Below are 22,500 nucleotides of genomic sequence, written 5' to 3'. Positions count from 1 at the left end.
TAGTTTAGAAGAGGTCATATTATAGTACAGTAATGTCATTGATAATCTGTTCATCGCCATCGGCCGTGATCGCCTTTTCTGAGGTCTCATTGTGTTTGTCCAATCTGAACAGCTCTTCCTTGGTAACCAAGAGAGATATTATGTCGTCACAAACCGTTTCTTGAGGCCGTTCACAGCGCGTTATGTCCGAGTGAACGTGAAGAGCTGGTATGGATACGTTGCCATGCGTATGGAGCTATACGGATGTGTACTTGGTAAGCCTAAGAGCTGCTTATAACTAGCGACAAAATCATAAGCCCAAACGACTTACGCCAAACGTACCTCCTCATCATGAGTAGTTCCTTTCGTCAGAACAAAAGACAATAGTTAACGATTAGTTGATTAGTTAATGGCAAGATTAAGCATGGCGTTGATATGCAGGTTTTGCGTGGGTCATGGAAATCCTGGAAAGTCACTGATTTCCAATTTTGTAAAATCCAGTCCTGGAAATCCCGGAAAATAAGGACAAGTCTTATAAAATTCTAGAAACTTAGATTTTTGCTGAAACAAAATATAATTGTTGCCTCAAATTTTAGCAAGAGGCGCTGCGACATATCTGTTTTTACGCTTTTTCGAGAGCACTGCATTTCGTATTCTGGACGAATACATTTCTGTGTTTGCTTGGTCATTGATTTTGTCTAATGGTTCTGGATAGTCCTGGAAAAGTCATGGAATTTAGGACATAAAAGTCATGAAATGTAGATAAGTTGAACAATGAACAAATGTCCAGGAGTGGAGGTAAATAGCACTTTGCTAATCACTTCTGTGTGAACCACACAAAATGTGTGAAAATAACGTTTCACTTGTGTGGAGGATGAAGTGATGACACGATCGTTTAATAGTGTACTAATGGAATATTTTATTGAATATAGGTCGCCGTTGTAACCAACCAATGGGTCTTCAAAATGGTCGGCTTAAAAATCACATGATAACAGCATCGTCCCAATTCGACAACTATCACGGAGCTTACATGGCGCGGCTCAATTGGAGACGCCGGGGACGGTACATGGGCGGATGGACGGCGTTCTACAATAACCGTTACCAGTATCTACAGCTGAATTTCGGCGGACCGGCGAAAATCATCCGTTTTGCCACCCAAGGAAGGGAAGACCAAGATCAGTGGGTCTCTCAGTATTATATAATGCCGAGCATGGATGGAATTCGCTTTGTTGAATACAAAGAGCGAAATAACAGACGGGTAAGAATTAAAACGGAATAAGAAATTGAAAGTTATAAGGTCTTGACGTTTCATGCAGAGCTCACGTCTTACTAGCGTTTATCATGGGAAGCGGGGTTTGCGCAGTGGTGAGAGCACTCGCCTCCACCAATGTTGACCGGGTTCAATTCCCGAACTCAAAGTCGTTTATAGGTTTAGTTTGTTGGCTCTCCACTCTGGTCCGAGTGATTTCCTCCGGGTACTCCGGTTTTTACCTCTCTCCTACTACTACTACTACTACTACTACTACTACTACTACTACTACTACTACTACTACTACTACTACTACTACTACTAATCTATTTAATAATATTAATAATAATAATAATGATAATGATAATATTAATTATTATAATTATTATTATTGTTATTAAATAGATTATTATTATTATTATTATTTTTATTATTGTTAAGAACATACAACTTTTTTTCCGATTTTTATGAAACTCTCCTCGTTCCTCGTATACTAGGCAGCCCTGCATAAAGTGAAATTGATGTTTTTTAAAAATGGATACCTATTTCCCGGATCCTTATTGAAAGTCGCTGGGTGATGTGAACAGTCTTTAGATGATATTGTAACTCTCATGCCTCTGTTCTTTTCTCTTCAAATTGCGGTTATCCTCTTCTCCGCCTAAAGAGCAGCATTTTATTTTATGCTTAGTGTCCTTTATCTTTGCTAAATGATTTCACGCTCTCAAAAAAATTCTTTTTTTTTCCCTCGGTGACGCCATTCCTTGTATATGGAAGATTCTCGTTGAGTGTCTAAGGGTGTTTTTAATACTTACTTTAAAATCCGCATTTTCTTTTGAAACAGTACTTTTCAGGAAACAGCGATCGTAACACTGTGGTGACGTATCCATTTAATCCACCTATCAAATGCCAGTTTTTGAGGGTTGTTCCATGGTCGTGGCGAACTCGTATTTCCATGAGAGTTGAAGCGTATGGCTGTTATACAGGTACGAATTTTGCCGCTGACACTGGTGAACGTTTTATACCTCAAGGAGTAACTTACGTTATTATTATTATAAATATTATTATCATTATTATTATTATTATTATTATTATTATTACTATTATTATTATTATTATTATTATTATTATTATCACTTATTTCGTCGTATAGGCACGGTGGCGTAGTGGTTAGCGCCCCGGTCTCTCGATCCTAAGGGTCGCTGTTTCGAGGCCTAGCTCTGCCATCGTGTTGTTTTCTTAGACGAGAGACTTTTCTCCACACTGTCTCTCTTTACACATGTGTATGAATGGCTACCGGCGATATACTGCTGAGGGGTAACCATGCGATGGAGTCGCATCCCATCTAGTGGGAATAATTCTCGTAATCGGATAACCGGATACCGGAAACCGGGATAAGCTCCGGCCGTATGGGCCCTAGTTGTCTCGCACATGACTTTTTCTTTAATTTATCACGCTATTATTGTCACTTTTTGCTCAGACTACTCGACAAAACAACTTCATTCATCCAATAGCACTGACAACTATTATCTAATAACAGTCGTTTTGGACGAATACTGGACGCGGAGTTGCAGCTGTCTTACTTTTGTCATTTCGTATTCTGAACTCTTTTTCTTTCCTCTTTACTCTAAGATCGTTGTACAATGCCTCTTGGGATGGAAGACCGACGAATCCCTTCGGGTTCTGTTCGGGCGTCGTCATCGTATAACTATAACCACGGACCCGACCGAGCACGTCTGAACATTTACAATGCTCACAGCCGATCAGGAGCCTGGTTGGCAAAGTATCGCAATACAAAACAATGGCTACAGATCGATTGTGGGCAGTTAAGTATCATCAAAGGTATCGCTTCACAGGGCAGGAGAGAAGCTAATCAATATGTAAAGAGCTACGTGTTGTCCTACAGCGTAAAAGGTGTGCGCTTCAAGCCATACGTCTCTTACGGGGGAGTAAAGGTAAGAACGAGTTTGTCGATATGCGAGAAGAGGTAGATCTCGTTAAATAAGAAAATTGTACTGATGCGTTTCCCCTCCAAAAGATACAGCTTTGTACGTAAAAAAGACACGGCCATGGAAGCGCCCCACAGAACACTGGGTTGATTAAGACAAACTAGCGTGCTGTGGATTACGCATGCATTTGGCGAACTTCAAGCCATCTTGAATTAATGCCACGTTCCAAGAAAAAAAAAATCAACATGTCGCAAACTGGTAGTCATTTCAAAATAGCAAGGCTTGGATGGTAAAATCTACATTTACAGCTGACTCGGACTTGCTTGCGAGGTTTTAGCCTTGTCTAGTGACAAAATGGTCGATAAAACACCGAGACCCTCTTGTTCTGAAAGCGAATGCGGTCTATTAAAGAATTGAACAATTATCCACCGCTCTTGATTTTTATATTTAATGGTACGGTATAATGAGGACCAGAAAGGAGTTTTGGTTCTGGTTCGTGAAACTAGTACGTGCGACAATACGTTTTTTTCCAAATTTGTTTTGTTTGAACCTAGCATTATTTGAAACAAGGCTAAGGCATTTTAAAATCAGCTTAGTCATGTGAACACGGCATATTAAAGTTTGCTGGGACCTTTTATAAGAAAACCCTCTTGAAGTAAGACTAATTAGAACTTTTCCTCTGAAAAATCCTTTTCAGCTCTTCCGTGGTAACTACGACTATTACAACACCGTAACACAGAAGATAATCCCCCCAATCAAAGGCCGTTATGTCCGGATACATCCGAGAAGCTGGTACAGTTACATCGCTATGAGAGTAGAGTTGTATGGCTGCCGTGCCAGAGGTGGGTTTTAGTTTTTGGTATCTATTTGATCGCGCACCGGTGGCTCAGTTGGTTGAGCACCGGGCTGCCATGCGGTAGGTCGTGCGGTCTACTCCTGCCGGACCAACGTTAAGGGCCTTTAAATAACTGAGGAGAAAGTGGTGCCTTTTTAATGACATCTGCCCATATGTGGACGCTCTAGTCTTCTCGGATGAAGACGATAAACCGTAGACCCCGTCTCACAACCCCTCAATGTTTATCAACAAATTGGACGTAAAAAAACCCCGCACTATTCGCAAAGAATAGTGCATGAAGTTTCGGGTGCTTTGGTCTGTCTGCTGTGTTATTTAATGGTTTGGGGGATAAATGCTCGGAGATACTAGCTACATCAAGCTACTATAAAATCCGGGGTAAATAAAGATATGATATGACATATGACGAATAAAATCTGCGAAGAAAACGAAGTTTTTATTCACCAGCAGCCTTTGGAATCTTAAAAATTATAATAAATCATTTGAAAAATCTGCAGAAAAGAGTGCTTGAGACTTGCAGATGGAAATTTTTAAACCTAAAGGATGCCGTGTTTTGTAGAGTAGTTACCTCTCACTTTAGAGCGAGTTTCAACCAAATGTCGTAAAACCAAAATCAAAGTAATTACTTTGGCCAATCAAAAAGGAGGGACACTATCCAGTAAACCAATCAAAACTCGAAGTAACTACACGTAGTCGACTCAAATTAAAGCGCGGGAAAATGTGCACGCGCGAGCTACGATTGGTTTTTGTTTCACTTCTGATTGGTTGAAGAAGTGGCGCGAGAACTTTGAACCAATCACTGAGTGAAGTAATGCAAAACCAAAGCAATTCACTAATTACTTTCGACACCCAATTGAAAACCGCTCTAAGTTATGGGTAACTTTGAAAAGAAAAAAACCTGAAAATGTTCTGATTTTCAGTTAATTAAATTTAGTTCAATTGCTTATTTTGTATGGGTAAGCGTACGATCACCCTGTTGTTTAGTCGTTTGATACCGCTTACAGCGGTCACGTAACGCTCGAAATCCATCAATCATTGCAAACATCCCAGTGCTACTTTGGTAATTTAATTACAGAGATTTTCTGCAATCGCCCTGTTGGAATCCAGAATCCCCGCATCATCAGAAACTCTGCTATGAAAGCTTCGTCTGAGGCCAACAAAAACCATGCCGCGTGGTTGGGAAGACTGCATCTCGCGCGTCGCGGTGCGCAGGTGGGGGCCTGGTGCTCTCGCTATAACAAACACAACCAATGGCTCCAGGTTTACTTAGGAAGGCCGAGGAGGCTCTTGGGTATAAATACCCAGGGACGAGACGACGCTGACCAGTGGGTGACTGCATATTGGATTTCTTACAGCTCGGATGGCGTTCACTTTGCATATGTTAGGGACTGGTGGGATACTATAAAAGTAAGTTCAGGCATGAAGATTGTCTTAATTAGATGCAGGTCGATTTCTATTGTAAATGTTGTATTGTATAATGAGCGTTTCTCGGAATACAGAAAAGTAGCGTCACAAAGTGCCTCCAAAATGCTGCTCGTAAAGTAAAGATAGACAGCTGTATTTACCCTAACCTTAAAATAACTCTAACCTTTACTATTACCTTATTGTTGGAAATAGGTAGCAAATGCTTAGAGCTCAAAATTGGGCTTGCATGTAATTAAGTGCAATCCTGGAAATTAGTGGGGAAGAACTCGTGACTGGAAGCATTCAACTTCGGTTTATTTGTGCCACGGCGTCCTGGACATCGAGTTACTGAAGAGCTTATTAAAGAGATTAAGCATCGTCTTCACGGAAAACGGGAAACTTAAATAAATTTCTTCGATTGTAGCTTATGTGTTTATACTTATTTTCACTGTCTCGCGAGTGAAAAGTAAGCACGGTTGGGGCAACGTGAGACTGAATAGAGCAGGAGTCAGTTGTATGTTATTTGTTTGCTTGTTTGTTTGTTTGTTTTTTTTAGACCTTTCAAGGCAATTACGATAGGAAGGGAGTGCGCACCAATTCATTCGACCCACCATTTCATGGAAGCTACGTTCGTGTTATTCCGCGTGGATGGAGATCTCATATCTCTATGAGAATGGAGTTGTACGGGTGTCCGTGGAGTAAGTAAAGAAGACAAGGTGTTGATAGACTGTAAATACAATTGGCATGGCTGGCTCTGTCACACGCAACATCCATACTATTTAGACTTTTAACCCTAATCCCCATGGGGGAAGAGGGTTTTGATGAAGGTGAAATGGTGATAACGGTGATAAAGATGACCATGATGACGATGATGATGATAATGATGATGATGGTGGTGACGAAAACGATGACAATCATAATGATGACGATGGCGGCGACGATGATGATGATGATGATAGTGGTGATGACAGTGACGACAGTGATGATGATGATTATGATGATGGTTATGATGGTGACGATGACGATGATAATGATGACGATGATGATGCTGTTGATGATGATGATGAAGATAGTCATTGACGAGAGTCACGATGGTGGTGATGCGCGAGAATTTTACAGTCATTGTAAAAAATGAAATTGCTGGTAAATAGACTGGACACCTGATTTTACAAAGTGGGCCGTTCAGGTCTGGTGACGCAATGACGTTACGTTAGTTTCTTGTGATGGTCATCAGGCTTCCGCTGGACGCTCATTCGCGGGAACTCCATCTAAAACTAAATCGGTCTGTGAAAACGCCGGGACAGGAATATAGCGCTGTTGTTCGTTTTTACTCTTGGGCTCCTGGATCGGTACATTGTTTGCCTTTTTGCAAAGTAAAGCCATGTGATTGAATGAACGCGTCTACCTGTCCTATTTTTGTGGGTCAAATCTTCCTTCAAAATTGCTTTCGGTTCTATCGTTAGAACCCAGAACTGAACATGGACGGTCCGGGGTAGGTGAGATGGTGGTGGTGGTTGTAATGATGTTGTAAATGACGATGACGGTTCCTGCATAATTGACGACTATTGTGATGGTGATAATGAGGAGATTCTTGTGAGATTCATGAAGATGGCAAATAGCGGAGTCCTCGTTTAGGCTTGTTGTTTACGCTCATGAGCTTTTGTCATCACCTCAAACTACACAACTGAAATCCAACTCATAATGGCAGCAATTCCAACAACTACTCACGTTCCTTATCTCTTCTGTCTTTTTTTTTTTAACAGACAGATGTGACGTGCCTCTCGGTTTGGAAGACGGCCGCGTACCAGACCCAAGGTTTAGAGCATCGTCCTCAGCTAGCTTTTACTGTGCTGCCAGAAACGCAAGGCTTCATCAGCGCCGTGCAGGAAGAAACGGAGGAGCCTGGTGTGCGCGCATGAGCAACAAGAAGCAGTGGCTTCAGGTGGACTTTGGAACCGACACAGTGGTCACCAAGGTTTGCACTCAAGGTCGAAACAACGCGGACCAATGGGTGACGACGTACTATGTGTCATTTAGTAGCAGGGGTGAAAGGTTCATACCTTACAAGGAGGGCGGACAAACAAAGGTAGATCTCAGTTACTTCATGTATAAAGTTTTATTGAGGGTCGAGTGGGTAAAGATACAATGTCATTCACGGAAAACAGGGTGATCATGATCAAGCCGTAGGTTTCAGTTACATATCGTAAGCTAAACGTGTTAGTTCATAACATCACAAACCAGGAATAGTAATTCGACAGCAACGAGTTCAAAATTGCTTGTTACTAGTTATCATTCACGAAGTCGCAAGTCATATTTGTCAACTCAAAAGTGCTGAAATTAAAGCGAGAAAAGGAAGGCGATTTTGTCAACATAGACTACAAGGTCACTTCCATTTTCGTCAGAGCTGATTTCCGATGACTACCCTCGGTGAAGGTAAAGGGACGTAAATTATTGATTCAGTGTTTTTTCTTGGCTAAAAAGGTAGTTTTCTTCCTCAGTTGAACAAATAACGTTGTGTGGTGAGGACTTGTCTTATCTGAGGGCCTCAATTAGTTTAAAAGCACTGAATAACAAAAAAAGGCATTCTTCCCAATCTTCCGCTTTTCAACTTTATCACTTAAGGTGATTCCCTAGAAATAGAACTTGTCGTAGATTTCCAATGAAAATTTGCACACTGTTGTAACAAGTCAAGACGATGATAAAAATGTAATAAAAGAATGGAGGTCACCGTGCTCGTTTCCATGTTACGATGCTGACGAATACGCATCTTAAGCCAATTTGTCAATTGCCGCGCATCCCCGATGTTGGACAAATGTAGCTGGATTTTATTAATGTAATCGCGGATATAACGCAGAGCTTGGTATCATTCTATGGTTAATTCACGTACGTACGTGAAAACTGTATTTGAATGCCTTTATGAGATCACTCCAAAATAGATTTTTAAATCAAATTAAAACTTGACTCGTAATGGCTCCTTCCGTATAATTTATGACACTGCCAAAAACTGGCAATAGATTTTTGCTTATTTTTCACTACTCCATGAAAAAACCGTGCCCAGCAAAAATATGAAGTAAAAAATGGGGGTCACCGTACTCGTTCAGGAGAAATTAGCCATTTCTTGACGGATTAAGCTTGTCGTCAATGCAAAATTGCCATTTTATCATTGCGCGCGAGCAAATCCGCTCACCAATGACGGAAGAAATTATGTGCACTACGGTTGCGCAATGCAAAACCAGGGAATCACCTTAATTTTCATTTTCCCACATTTCACTTATTTACTGTCCTTTCTTCTCCTCACTTTTCCTTTATCAACTTTCCTTTTTCATTGAAGTAGTCCACATTATGTGCCTATTTAGGCATTTTACTTTTCGACAATATGGTAATTGAAATATCAACTTGTACTCGTTTCTCGAAGCTTCATATTTTACATACAATGAGTTTTTTGCTGTTTAAATTATCTGCCTCTTGATTGCCTTTTTGATTTAATTGGGAAAGAACTAATTCTTACATGCGTTTTTCTCTCCTAAAGATCTTCCCTGGGAACTATGACCGGTTTATTGTTGTTTGCAACCGATTTTTGAGGGCTATAAAAGCGCGCTACTTCAGAATCCACCCTGTCACTTGGCGAAGCTGGATCTCAATGAGAGTTGAATTCTATGGATGCCTTGTTGGTAGGTCAAATTTGCAGTAAGCCATGGTCCAACAACTTTATTTGCAGGGTATTTTTTTTCCATCCGAGATAGGGACGACCGGAGGAAATCTCCGGGAACAAGGTTGTCCCTAAACTAGCGAGAGCCACACTGGGTTAAAATGCTAAAAGTTAGACCCATTTTACGAAAAGCGTCGATGCATGAAATTTGAACACGATTGAAATGATTAAAGGCAATTTTGAAAGTGTACTTCTTCCTTTCGTTTTAAATAATACATTTAAATTTGGTTAAGTGTTTATAATTTTCCTTCTGGGTTTTGCACCCCACCGAAAGTGAACATTTAAATTTTTGAAAGGCCAAAAGACACGGAAAGAAAATCAATACGGATTTTTTGAATGTTTCGATTGTAAAAAAAAGTAAAGTCTGTTTACGAGCCGAGTGACCAATCAGAGCCGGAGCTTATCCCGGTTTCTGTGGCATGTTTTGTTTGAGTAAATAAAAAATAAAATCTGCTATGTGCACTTTAAATAGAACCATAAAAAAATGTAATACTTGAATTTCTTTGGCTTAAAGACATTTCCCTCATTATACAGCTGGATTAGACATTTATGCCAGTGCCACCGTACAACATGAAAATGGAGGAGGGACATTTGCTTGCACAACATCCCCCTCATGGACCTCATGTCGTTTCTCTTTTCAGGACCGCAGTGTAACAAGCCTCTGGGAATGCAAAATGGCCGTATACGTGCCACGCAGATTAGCGCTACATCATCGTGGGATAAAAACCATGGACCAAGTAACGGGAGACTGAATTTCCAAAGGTCAGGTACCCGGATGGGCGCATGGTGTGTGCGTCACAATAATCAGTACCAGTGGCTCGCGGTTGATTTTGGCCGCGCAATGCGAATTGTCAAGTTTGCTACTCAGGGAAGACAAGACGCCAATAACTGGGTTACGAAATATTATCTCACCTTCAGTCAGGACAACGTGTTCTTTGCCGAGTACATGAAAGATAGTGCGAGAAGGGTGAGGTGACCTGTTTATTAATTATTCTTGGGGCGAATGGTACTCGTTTCTCCACCAACTAAATCAACCGGTCGGCGCCATAAATGTTGGACTATAGAACGATTTCGTACAAATCTACAATTCCTGACAAAACGTCTTGGGACAAATTGATCATGCGTCCTTTTTTGTATAAAAAAAAACTGCACCCCCTCCTCCCCCAAAATCAATGTTGGTGCTCCTTTCAGGTGAAATATGTTTAACCAGGAAAATCAGACGGAAAACAAAATTGCATAGGGGGAGAGGGGGGGCGGGGGGGAAAGAGAAAGGTATCATATATTTGGCAAAATCGAAAATTATCGTGACATTTCCTTAATTGTCTTTTAAACAGCTTTGTCGGGTGTTGTAGGATTTTTTTTATAAAGAGCGAAGTCTGGAAACTCCATAATGATGTTTCAAACTTTGGAACTTAAATTTCTAATAATGTTGATTATGAAACTGGTGTTACTCTAACCGGAAGTAACCAGCGAGAAGCAACTACGACCTAGATATATTCTATAGGAATGGCATCGAATAACAAATCATTATCATATTTTTGTGTTGCAGTACTTTATAGGAAACAAGGATCAGAATACTATTGTTCAATATCGTCTGTTCCCGCGTATAATAGCGCGCTTCATCAGGATTCATCCAGGGGGCTGGTACCGTCATATCTGCATGAGGGTGGAGTTTTATGGATGCCCTCAAGGTATTTTGATGTTGATGTTGACGATAGATATTAGAATGTACGAAGCACGTTTCATATCAGAATAAGCGACATACTGAATAGCTCGTGTGTGTTTATCTTGCATGTGTCGTAAATGGCCCATATGTATAGGGGAAAAAAACATATGAATTTGCTTGTGCATTTCGGGATTTATGGGCACGAGTGATGTTCTGAAAGTTCCCAAAGTTTCAGAACTTTCAAAATATCACGAGTGACCATAAATCATGAAATGTATTCGCAAGGTCATACGGTTTTTTTATTTGTTATATAATCAGCAAAATTACTCCAACGCTGTGTTTTCAAAGAAATTTCGTTGTTGCACTCTATAGTCTCTAGAGTGCTCCATAACCTTAGACCAATCAGAAACGCGATTTTGTGTTGAGTAAATAATAAGAGGGATTATTTAGAGTCACCTAGAATAAATAGACTATAGCCACAGACTTCAAAGTTACAACCACCTTGCACAGCATAATAGACAAGACCACCGCAAAAATACACCAAATCGGCTAACTCAATGTTGTACCCATTTCAGATCTCCCGGGTTAAGGTACTTTGTGTGTTGTATTTGCATTGTAATGTAGCAGACACATTTTAAAGATATGGAAATACATGGAACAAAACGTTTTATTCTCAAAGGGTTTGAATTGGGTACAGCATTGAGCTTGCCTTTTTGGTCTATTACTTCCCAGTTGCTTTCATTTGAATGTTAAAGAATTCGCTTACAAGAAAATACTGTTCAGTATATGCTCGGCAGCTTTTATTTGAGCATTGCTTTGCTTGTCATTAGCCTTATTTTGATCTTACGAAAGGGATTTAGCCCTGAATAAGATACCAATGAATCTCTGGATATCCCTTTCGCAGCACGATGTTTCGTGCCTCTTGGCTTGGAAGACAAGAGCCTGCGCAATGGAGCGATGACTGCTTTCACTTATCATAATGGCTACCTCACGCCATGGCATGGTCGTATCAATCACCGCTGGTCTTGGGCCCCGCGGCGCAGCACTCGAAACCAGTGGTTGCAGGTTTACTTTGGAACCGTGGCACGTTTGACGGGAATGTCGTCTCAAGGTCGCCAAGATGCCAACCAGTGGGTCAAGACCTTTGTGTTGACCTTTAGTAAGGATGGATTTAAGTTCTTAAAATATCCAAAGGTATGTTCAATTGATGTGCCCTACCAACCTCCCATTTGTAACATCCACCAAAGGAATAGTATGATTTTCATGTACTAAAGTTTGGAAAACAATAGAGATAATCTCGAAGATCTGGAAAAAAAAGAAGAAAATACGCAATACCTAATTTTCCAAAGAAATAAAGAACTAGGCGGTGTCAGCATTTTTCATTTTGACGTCTTTTGATTTTATACCATACTTTGTCTTAAATTCCGGTCAAAAACACCATTTTCAACTTTGATAGAAGATAACTAATGCAAAACGCAATATATGAAAAATCGGTGACACCGTTTATCTGAAAATTTATCGCAAAATCGATTGCTTAAAATATCAGAAAAATTAAAAATCCCTTGTAGCTTAAACGTCGAGAATAGGATTGCCTGTTCTAGCTTTGAGGACTTCACGTAGCAAAAATAACGTTCAAACAAAAGAGTACTTTTTTTGTTTTTTGGATTGAAAGTCTCTTTATGAGCATTAAAATCATGTTAACTCAATTCTCATAGTATGAAGGAGGAGGAATCCTGGTCTCAAGACCTGTTTTGACCACTTGTTAAATTTGATCCTGGTAGCCCCTGGTTTAACTTCTCTGCTGCACTTGTAAATGGCCAAATGGTTAGCCTCCGGCCAGGTCGGGTTTTAATCACTTGTTATTTTGTTCTGTCGTTTCGTTCCCCTACATGGTGAGTGGTCAATAACTTTTTATTGTATTGAATATTCATGAAATAAGAGCATTTCAAAAAACTAACACCCTGAACCTATCACGAGAACTTAAGAGCTATTTATGCGGGTCTGACACAAAACTCAAAGAAGGCCGGCCGAAGTTCACAGCACACGAGGAAATGAATATCAAGTCGTTTCATTTCATGCTAAAATTTAAACGGAAACCGAATAGAACAATAAATACTGTGTTTTGGAAAATCTCAAAGAACGGAATCAGGAGTGGAAGCTATGCAGTCTCGTGGGGTTAGCAAATAGTAAAATGAAACGGGCCTCTAAGTCAAATTAAAGGAATTTTGACATATGTGCTGGAAAAGAGGCGAGTATCATTCGACTAACAATTTCTCAAAAATCTTGAAAAGACCTAAAGCAATTTCCGGAACAAAGTTTTGGAAATTTTGGGTTTCTCGCGCTTGATTGATCATCACAAAAACTTGAAAATTACTCTTTTTGCTCCCAGTTTCTGCATTATTATTGATTACAATTTTTGGGCTAACTCCACGTACCTGGAGCGGCCGATCCAACGATTCTTTTTCCATCGTCACTGGAAATTTTTCAAATTTTGAAGAGGGGTTTTCCGTCCAATTCAAGGTTCTCCTGGTCTTCCTAAAAGCAGCAGCTGCGCTGTTAGCTTGTTCAAGTTTGGCCTTCAATCATACGAAAACAGAACTCTTGTTTCTTTAAGTGTAACTTGTCTTCTATTCACTAGCCCGTTTGACAGCCAGTTGAACTGGGAAATCTCTTTTTTCATATTCACGTGAGATAAATCTTGTCAGAGAATGATTTAAATATTTGTTTGCAGGTTTTCGAAGCAAACAGTGACCGTCATACGATAGTCATTAACACATTCTCGAAGGCCATTGTCGCTGCTTACATCCGGGTTCATCCTCAGACCTGGTATTCCTTTATGTCGATGAGAGTGGAGTTCTTTGGATGTCCTATAGGTGGGTTATTAAAAGTATTTCCACCATATCCCGCCATTAACTTGATGAAAAATTCGTAAAATCGGCTTGTTTCAGATTCCTTGAAATGATCTCCCTGAGAACTTCATACTTAGTACTTCCAAGCTTTTCGTCTTCAATCCAAGGTTTTGTTGTCTAACCTAAAATAAATACATACATACTTTATTTATATATTTCTACTCGATGAAATCTTCAGACAATAATCTTTCGTTGTTGTCCTTGATATTCAGACAATCTTCAAACAATTATATTTGACCTTAGCATGTAGTGAAGGCGTAATTTAGGTGAGGTTGCCATTTTGAATGATTGGCAGACCTCATAAGGCTACTCGCACTTACCAATAGGACAGTTTCGTATTCTAACGGTTGACTGGATCTAGCATGAAATGGAGGCTAATGCGGTCAAATTAATTTGCATTTGAAAAGATTTGCCCGCATTAGCCTCCATTTCATGTTAGATCCAGTCCAACCGTTAGAATACGAAACTGGTTTATTGGTTAATGGTTGATTTATGATAAACTCTAAAGAAGGGCGGTAGGGCCGGCTTGTGTGACAACTGCAATCCAAGGGTCATTGGCTGGTCAAACTTAAACTTCTACGCTCCACTTGGTCTACCTCGTGCAATTTTACCGCTCTAAGACTTGTGTCACTCTTTTAAAGAGTGAAAGACACTAACTGGTTTCTTTGTTTATGCTTTGTTGATTTTGCTTTCGTTGCCCTCTTCTTGAAAGTGGAGAATTAATATTTTGTTTTTTTTAAAAAAACATGAGATGAATCAATCACAACTTTGTGCAGGTGCATTTCAATGGCTCTCAGTGTGCTACTGAATTACTGCAAAAACTACGTTTCCCAATTTATTGGGAAAAATAAAGTCATACTTAAGCAGTCAGTTAGCGTAAGGCACAAAACTTTTGACACGAAAATGAATCGCGCTGGTTGGGTTGCCTAAATGTACATTGCGAAGAGATCTTATGCCGTTAAGTAGTTGCTTGGCAACTGGCGAAAGAACAACTGATAAATCACATTCCTATGCAGGATTCAAACCTGCGACCTTCGTACACCGCCCATTGAAGCATCTAGTTTACTACCGGTCTCACGGGCACGTTGCACCAATACCATCTACCGTTGTAAGTCTCCATTCCTCAATGTCTTCGTAAAAACTAGATTACACAAAGAATGTTCTGTCAGGAAATATTAAAATTTTAAATTCGTCAAATTGTCAAATGATATCATTGTGGCTATTGCTTGAATTAATTGCAGCGCCAATCTGCAACTATCCTCTTGGTTTGGAGTCAGGAAAGATCCCGAATGCGCGAATCACCTCGTCGTCAGCTTACAACGCTCGTTATACAGCTCCTAATGGAAGACTTCACAGACCTTTCTGCTGGATTGCGCGACATAATAATCACAATCAGTGGTTTAAGGTGGACTTTGGTAGGGCTACAACGATCAGGAAGATTGCAACGCAGGGCAGAAAAGACGCAAATCAATGGGTTACGAAATACAAGCTGAGTTATAGTTCGGATACATTGCACTGGGCAGTCTACAGACAGCGCAGTCAAGACATAGTAAGGATTGCACCCTAATTAAACATCGGTCATTTCATTCTTTAGACCAAACCATGCACGATATTGTTATAAATTCAAATAGCAAACTCTGTCTTTCTTTACTTTGATGAAAAAAATATCAATGTATATTTTTTCAGTTTTAATTCGTCAAAAGATCTAAATATTGTTTAAAAAACGTTTTCCCACTCTTGAGCTCCGATATTCCAGGCAGCTTGGATGAGACGTGGGAATGGCGTTTACTCTTTTTGCCTCATTAGAATACGGAAATCGTTTCCGAAAATAAAGTACTGAATATTAAATGTCCGTTGCATAATAAGCTATCTCTGAAAATCAAACCAAATTTCTTCTAAATTTGGCAAAGCGCTCCAGCCTGCAGACGTTTGCCAAGAGTCACTTAACGTGTATTTTCAACCCTTTTTTCCTCGTGCAGTATTTCACCGCCAATCGCGACCGTGTGAGCCTTGTAGAGAATAGCCTTAGCCCAGCAATACAGACCCGACACCTCCGCCTTCACCCGTGGGGATGGTACGGCTATATCGCCATGAGAGTTGAATTCTATGGCTGCAGATCAGGTATAAAGCAAATTATCTGTACTCGAGCATAAGAAGAGTGACTATAAATCTACAGCAGTTTCTTGCTTTTTTTTACGTAAGGATATTTTAATTGAAGTTACGGTCCTCAATAGATAATGAGATTGAGTAATTTTTCCAACATTGCATTTGCGGAAGTCGACAAGCCGTTCTCGAATTCAAATCGAGCTCTCTTCGAGAGTCCAAATGCAAAGTCTTACCTATGAATGTTATTTTCCCTCATTTGTCAAGTAAAATGGACCTGCAGTTATAAACATTTTGCACTTGAACTCCAGTTGAAAGAGATAATGAAGGAAACTCAGATCTGGTGCATTTCGTGGTCAAGAATCTAAACCTCTGCAGATGCAGCTGCTATCGCAGTTTAAAGACGCTTTCCATTTGACAGAAGTGACCGGCCAAACCGCTCATTAGGGAAGGACTAACTCTACAACGCCTTCAAATTAACACACTTCGAGGGTGATATATATTCACCAGAAGAATGCTGGATATGGCCGGACAGCTCTAACAAAAGGAAAGCACCCTAAATTTCCTCAATGGCTCTGATCTTGGACACGATTACAAATGACTTTGTTTTTGTTCCTCTCGTAATTTGATTAGATCCTTGTGATGTTCCTTTGGGAATGGAAGATGGTCGTATAACGAAACAAGCCCTGACAGCTTCCTCTATGTTGAATTACTACTATGGACCTTGGAACGCCCGCCTACAGTCGAGAAATCACGGTTATGTGCGAGGAGGGTGGATGGCCAAGTAAGTTGTATGCAACCTCTATTTAGTGACTTGACGCAAGTATAGTTTATATTTATCTTTTCACTTAATGGCTGGGCTTCCGATTGAAGGTTTAACGGTCAACACTCTACCATCGAATTCGTCTTTTTCTTTGTTTTTTTTTTTTCAATAAACCTCTTCTCCAGTGTCATTTGGCGCAAGCACTGACGGCCATCCTCCGAGACGAAACCTACGTATCCTAGGTCGTGGTTTGGGTGATAAGAAAATACAATTGTCTGTAGAAGCTTTCAGTGTAAGGGGTGGTACTGTTCTTGTTTGTCACACTTCATCTTATCAACAGAAGATTCTTGTTCACGTTTCCTACAATAAATAAATAAATAAATAAATAAATAAATAAATAAATAAATAAATAAATCACATCGATGTTCTCTTTACGGGATGTAATACGAACTTCTAGCTTGCTTGGCACTAGATTTTCTTCCCTTGAAATTTGAATTCAATTTTATCCTTTGTTACATAAATTGTATTTCAAATCAGGAGTTGGTTTGGGATCAAGGATCCTATCCCAACGGATTTACGAGCACGAGGCATTCATAAGTTTTCATGTGAAGACTGCAGTGCCTGTTATGTTGGTGAAACCAACAGACACTTGGCCACTCGCATTAGCGAACATCGCTCCGCTGACAAACATTCTCACATCTTTAAACACCTAAGAAGTTCTGAAAATTGTCGCTCCTTCTGTTCAGAAGATTGTTTCCAAATTCTCGACTCCACAAGCTTCCAATTGAAAATCAACGAAGCCATGCACATCCTTTGCGAGCAGCCGTCTTTGAATTCCCAGGTCAAACATCTTAATTCATCCCTTTCATACTAATTAGTCTCCTTCTTAGCTCAAATAGTTTTACTTTCTGGTTCGCGCCTTCATCCTTAATTTTTCTCGTTAATTTCTCACTTTGTTATACCATTTATTGCACATTTTCATTTTATTTCTCACTGTACAACTGACGAGGGATGTCTCATTCGAAACATATATTGTATTAACATATATTAACATACATGTATTAACATAGTATTGTATTATGTATTAAGTTTTACCCTATCATGACCTCGATCTTAATCAAGTACCCATCTATAAATCACTTTGTGTAATGGCACGGTCATGGCTTGTTCAAACCTGGGTTTTTTTTTAAAGTGCCTCATTTTATAGCAGTTATCATTGAAATAATAAAAAAACCATGGTTTCGAGGTTGTGGAAACAGATTAACAAGACAAGAGGCCCACCGAAGTCGAAGGCAACCCGAAGCCTCCTTTTTCTTTAGCATCTACCGTACCTTACGGCAAGGGTGAGAGCTACACCAATCCCGTCGCATGCACAACTTGTCCCCAGTGATACTGGTGCTCATTTTACCCACCACGAATGGATGGAAAGCTGGGTGAACTTTGGATCGCACAAGCTGGGATTCGAACTCGGAGCTCTGAGATGCAGTCCGCGAGCGACATCCACTTCACTGCACGCGCTCCTAGAGGCAAATTACATTGTACTAAATACTACTGTTTCTTTTTTCTTACCATCAGGTGTAACAATGCAAGACAGTGGCTCACCATAGACTTGGGCACAATAAGCCGTGTGAAGAGAATCGCCACACAGGGGAGATACGACGCTGATCATTGGGTGACCAGTTACACGGTCGGATTTGGTATGGACAACATCAAATTTTACCCGTATAAGGAGGGAAGGGGAGTGAAGGTGAGAAGACAATCACTTGGCTTTACTTTAATTTCGAATTTTTGGCTCGGGTTGGTTCATGCTTTAGTTTCTCTGTTCAACCCTCGAGTTGTCATTTCGTTTAAGACCGTTGCTAGCTTTCGGGAGTAACCATGAATTCCTGTTGCAAAATGTTTGTGGCTAAAGTGCAATTCTGCAAAGAGTTGGACTCGAAGTGTTCATGGGTGTCGACCAAATGACGGGAATGGAGAGGAGCAAATGGCGACGATTTGAAACTGGATTTTTGGAGCTTAACACATGTATATTTACATCTACATGTTCCAGCACTTAGCAAAGTCCCCTTGGCTTTTTTGCCAAGGTGACCTCATCCATCATTAGATATGGCGTCATACACCTTCAAGCCTTCAACGCCAGGTCGGCCCCGTTTTGCTGGAGAAAATAGGACACACTTGAAACTGAAAGCGCCACTCTTTGCGAAGAGAGTTCACTGAAAGGTGACGGTTTATGACGGGGCCTACGGTTTATAGCCCTTATTCGAGAAGACTTGAAAGTCTAACAATGTGCAAATGAAATTAGTTCAAAGAGAGCACCCTGAGTGGTAGTCAGACATTACTAAAACACGAAACAGCGAAACACCGAAACAGCGAGTGAAAGTCTTGTTTCGGTGTCTTGGTATTTCGTTTCGCTTTTTCGTGGCTTAGTGATGTTCGTGGTAGTCCTACGTTCATCTTACTGAGACACCGGTGCGTAGCAAAAAAGCGCGTTTAACAACATGATAACATTTGCTTGTTCAATACTTGACAAGAGGACAAAGTTAGACTTAAATTTATAACGAAGTAGCTAGAAATCAAAGCCCGCATCAGTTTCTAACTCTTCTCAAAGCAACTTTCCCACGGTACGATCGCGAGCTTTGTGTTCCTCAATTTCAATTTCAAAGGTCGCATTAATCTCCGTTGTTGCAATTTTGTAGGTCTTCCCTGGTAACTTTGAAAGAAACTTCATTGTAATTCATCGGTTCCTTCACCCGTTCAAAGCCCGTTATGTACGTATTTATCCCAAATCATGGCGCGGTCACATTTCGATGAGAGTGGAGCTCTATGGCTGTAGACTGGGTAAGTTAACTTTGCGTGTTACTCTGTATTGATCGCACTGCAACCTAACGAATATACCTGTCAGTCGCTGGAACGAACGGATCAGCCTCTTCAATGAACCAAGCCTTCAAATTCATCAGTTACTGCTTTCATTCTCGTTTTTTTGTTGTTGTTGTTGTTGTTGTTGTTGTTGATTTGTTATTTCTGCTCGCTCAAGGATTCAATGTCAAATTTTCCCAGAAAAAAAAAAAAAAACTCTGTTCTTGATGTGATTTCAGAGCTTGGTTTCTTTGTTTGTTTTTGCGGCAGTAAGAGCTCAGTGTAGTCATAGTTAATCGAGGGACTGGTTATGAAACCTTAGAACTTTCAAAAGCGAGAACAATGTTGTTGCAATCGATGTTGAATTGACCGTGACCCTGCACAATCTTTTGTTTTCGCTTCGCACAGGTTCGCAAATTAGTTGCGCATAATTTAATCGAAGGAATTGATTTGCCACTGTTATCTCACTGTTGCTTTGGGGCATTTTGAGTTGATGTCTCTATTTTATATTCCAATCCAACTTAATATATTTCTGTTGTTGTTCAAAACCGTGTTGGCATTTTCTTGATCATGGTTCGCAAATTAGTTTCGCTTAATTTAATCGAAGGAATTGATTTGTTATCTTCTCGAAAAAAAGGTGTGTTTTCGGGGGGGGAAGGGGGGAGGCGTGGCTTTAGATATCGATATTGTATTTTCTTTCAATAACAGTTTATCTCACTGTTGCTTTGGGGCATTTTGAGTTGATGTCTCTATTTTATATTCCAATCCAACTTAATATATTTCCGTTGTTGTTCAAAACGGTGTTGGCATTTTCTTGATCATGAAGTAGCGGATTCCAATAAATAAATAAACAAACAAAACAACAGAAAGGAAGTTCGGCAACTTTAGGTGCGATACCTGATTGCCTTTTACTGTTGCAGGAAAACTATGCAACCGCCCATTGGGAATGCAAAACGGCGCTATTCGCAATGCAGCCATTTCGTCGTCATCTCGCTGGGACAACAAACACGGTCCCTATTTAGCCCGGTTACACAACAGACGCAAAGGGCCTTACTTTGGCAGTTGGAGCGCAAAGATCAATAACGGCTACCAATGGCTACAGGTAGACTTGCTGAAGCCCCACAAGGTGGTGCGGATATCCACCCAAGGGAGCCCCTCGGAAAACAAATGGGTCACCTCCTATTATCTGCTCTTCAGCCAGGATGGAGTTTACTTTGCATACTATTTTCAACGAAACACGAAGAAGGTGGGTGCTTTATTGTAACTAGTAGGACACAATTTTAGGGTCCGGCTATCATGAATCTTATCTTAATTTGCTGAAACGAACAGTCTGTCAAAAGGGGGAACTGTGATTGCCTTATCTCTCGTCTCTTGTAATCACACTGAGGGCTATTTAAGCCTCTCACTACACAGAGATTACTTTAACAAGTTAACTCGAATTCCATTTTAACGTCCAATATTTTGCCCGGATTTTCCTTTAATATTAATTTAACGAGAGTTTACTCTTAATTCCTCAAAGTAAAAAAGAAATAAAAAAAAAATATAAAGAAACATTGGAAATGTCCATGATTTTGATTCTCAGAGAGAATTAAGTTTATCACTTTTGTACAGTGCAGAAGTTGGTGATGAACAAATAATGCTGATTGTTTATTACTCAAAGAAACACGTAAAGAGCCCATTGAAATGTCGAAAATAAAATTAGAAAGTTGCGAGCAAGAACAATGGCGAGCGTCTTGTAATATGACTTCTATTCCTTTAAATGAGGACCATCTATCCCTTTTATTTTCAAGAACCTCATCAACGAGAAATAACATGTTCTTTTCATACAATTTGAAATACTTTAAGGCGAGTAGACTTTTCCAAAGACCAAAACTTTCACTCACCCTCCAAGCCTACAGCCTTTACCAAACATGTGCACCTCACATTTACCTTTATGTGATTTGTTTTAAACTCCACTAGATTTTCCAAGCCAACCGTGACAGAAATTCAATTGTTTCACACCCACTCATACCACCCATCCGGGGAAGAATAGTGCGCATTCATATCCGATCCTGGTATCGGTATATATCGATGAGAGTGGAACTTTACGGCTGTGTGATTGGTATGTAGCAATTTACTGTTTATCAACCTCCACAAGTCCTGTTGCCATCTAGAAAGGAAACAAACCTAGACGATTAGAAAATGTTGCCAGTGCGGTTTTCGCCTTAAGCTCCCAGTGTTTTGCAAATCAAAGAAAGCGAATCAACGCAATTTTTCATAATGGGTGCAATTAACCCAATAAAACGTGCTCTCCAAGCTCTCCTCTTACTGGTATGAACTCATTTAGCTTGTTTCGTTGTCGAGATTATCCGGCTTTTTGGGTAAGAGGGAGTCTTAAAGAGCCCCTAAAAGTTAAAAGCGAAAAAGTAAGCAATGGAAAGTAGCTTGAAAAGGGAAGATGAGAATCCAAGCTCTCTTTCATCTTCCCGGGGGAAGACTTCTACGAATCATCATTTCATTCTAGCTTGGTCAAACCTGACTCTAACCGGCGACTTTCATAAATCTTCTGTTATCTGTCTCGTACTGTGGGACGCATGTGACCGGCGGGGACAAGCATTTCTCCACCCCCCCCCCCCCCTACCTTCCCTGCCCTTACACACCTTGATTTTCTCCTGTTATCCTGTGTTAATATATGCTTCCTAATAATTTATATCCAGGAAGATGCAAAAGTCCGATTGGTTTAGAAGATCGCCGCATCCCTAGTGGAGCATTCTCTGCTTCTACGAGTTACAATTCCAAACATGGCCCAGAGCGCGCTCGTCTCAATCAGGTTGCCGGTGGTGGTAGGACAGGGGGCTGGGTCTCGCAAAGAAACGACGTGAAGCAATGGTTACAGGTAATCCAGTGAGCTTCTGTCTATATTGTCGCTAAAAGAGATGCATTTTTCTTAAAGACTCTCTGTCTACCGAGATGCACCGCGTCTTCACAACGGACATTACATCAACAAGCCTCCCACTCCACCATTTTCGTTGGGAGCGAAAGAAACATGAGAAAAAATGCCTTCAAAAAGGCCTAATGAAGATT

General features: G+C 40.3%; 1 protein-coding gene across 1 annotated transcript in view; it reads left to right on the top strand.

Annotated features, from left to right (window-relative positions):
- LOC137972867 (uncharacterized) overlaps positions 1-22,500 on the top strand; it is a 237,670-nt gene that overhangs the window by 140,616 nt on the left and 74,554 nt on the right. Inside the window, exons 90-110 of the mRNA XM_068819561.1 lie at positions 111-254; positions 912-1,237; positions 2,070-2,211; positions 2,858-3,180; positions 3,872-4,016; positions 5,103-5,434; positions 5,988-6,129; positions 7,195-7,517; positions 8,961-9,102; positions 9,782-10,107; positions 10,690-10,831; positions 11,711-12,015; positions 13,538-13,679; positions 14,957-15,264; positions 15,695-15,836; positions 16,452-16,602; positions 18,157-18,328; positions 19,278-19,419; positions 20,358-20,683; positions 21,397-21,538; positions 22,134-22,312. Of these exons, the coding sequence (XP_068675662.1) occupies positions 111-254; positions 912-1,237; positions 2,070-2,211; positions 2,858-3,180; positions 3,872-4,016; positions 5,103-5,434; positions 5,988-6,129; positions 7,195-7,517; positions 8,961-9,102; positions 9,782-10,107; positions 10,690-10,831; positions 11,711-12,015; positions 13,538-13,679; positions 14,957-15,264; positions 15,695-15,836; positions 16,452-16,602; positions 18,157-18,328; positions 19,278-19,419; positions 20,358-20,683; positions 21,397-21,538; positions 22,134-22,312 (4,496 nt within the window). The remainder of the gene's footprint in view (positions 1-110; positions 255-911; positions 1,238-2,069; positions 2,212-2,857; positions 3,181-3,871; positions 4,017-5,102; positions 5,435-5,987; positions 6,130-7,194; positions 7,518-8,960; positions 9,103-9,781; positions 10,108-10,689; positions 10,832-11,710; positions 12,016-13,537; positions 13,680-14,956; positions 15,265-15,694; positions 15,837-16,451; positions 16,603-18,156; positions 18,329-19,277; positions 19,420-20,357; positions 20,684-21,396; positions 21,539-22,133; positions 22,313-22,500) is intronic.

This window comes from Montipora foliosa, chromosome 10 (assembly GCF_036669935.1).
Source record: "Montipora foliosa isolate CH-2021 chromosome 10, ASM3666993v2, whole genome shotgun sequence".
NCBI classification, from domain to species: Eukaryota; Metazoa; Cnidaria; class Anthozoa; order Scleractinia; family Acroporidae; genus Montipora; species Montipora foliosa.
Note: the sequence above shows the minus strand (reverse complement) of the source record. Positions and strands in the feature narration are given on the sequence as shown.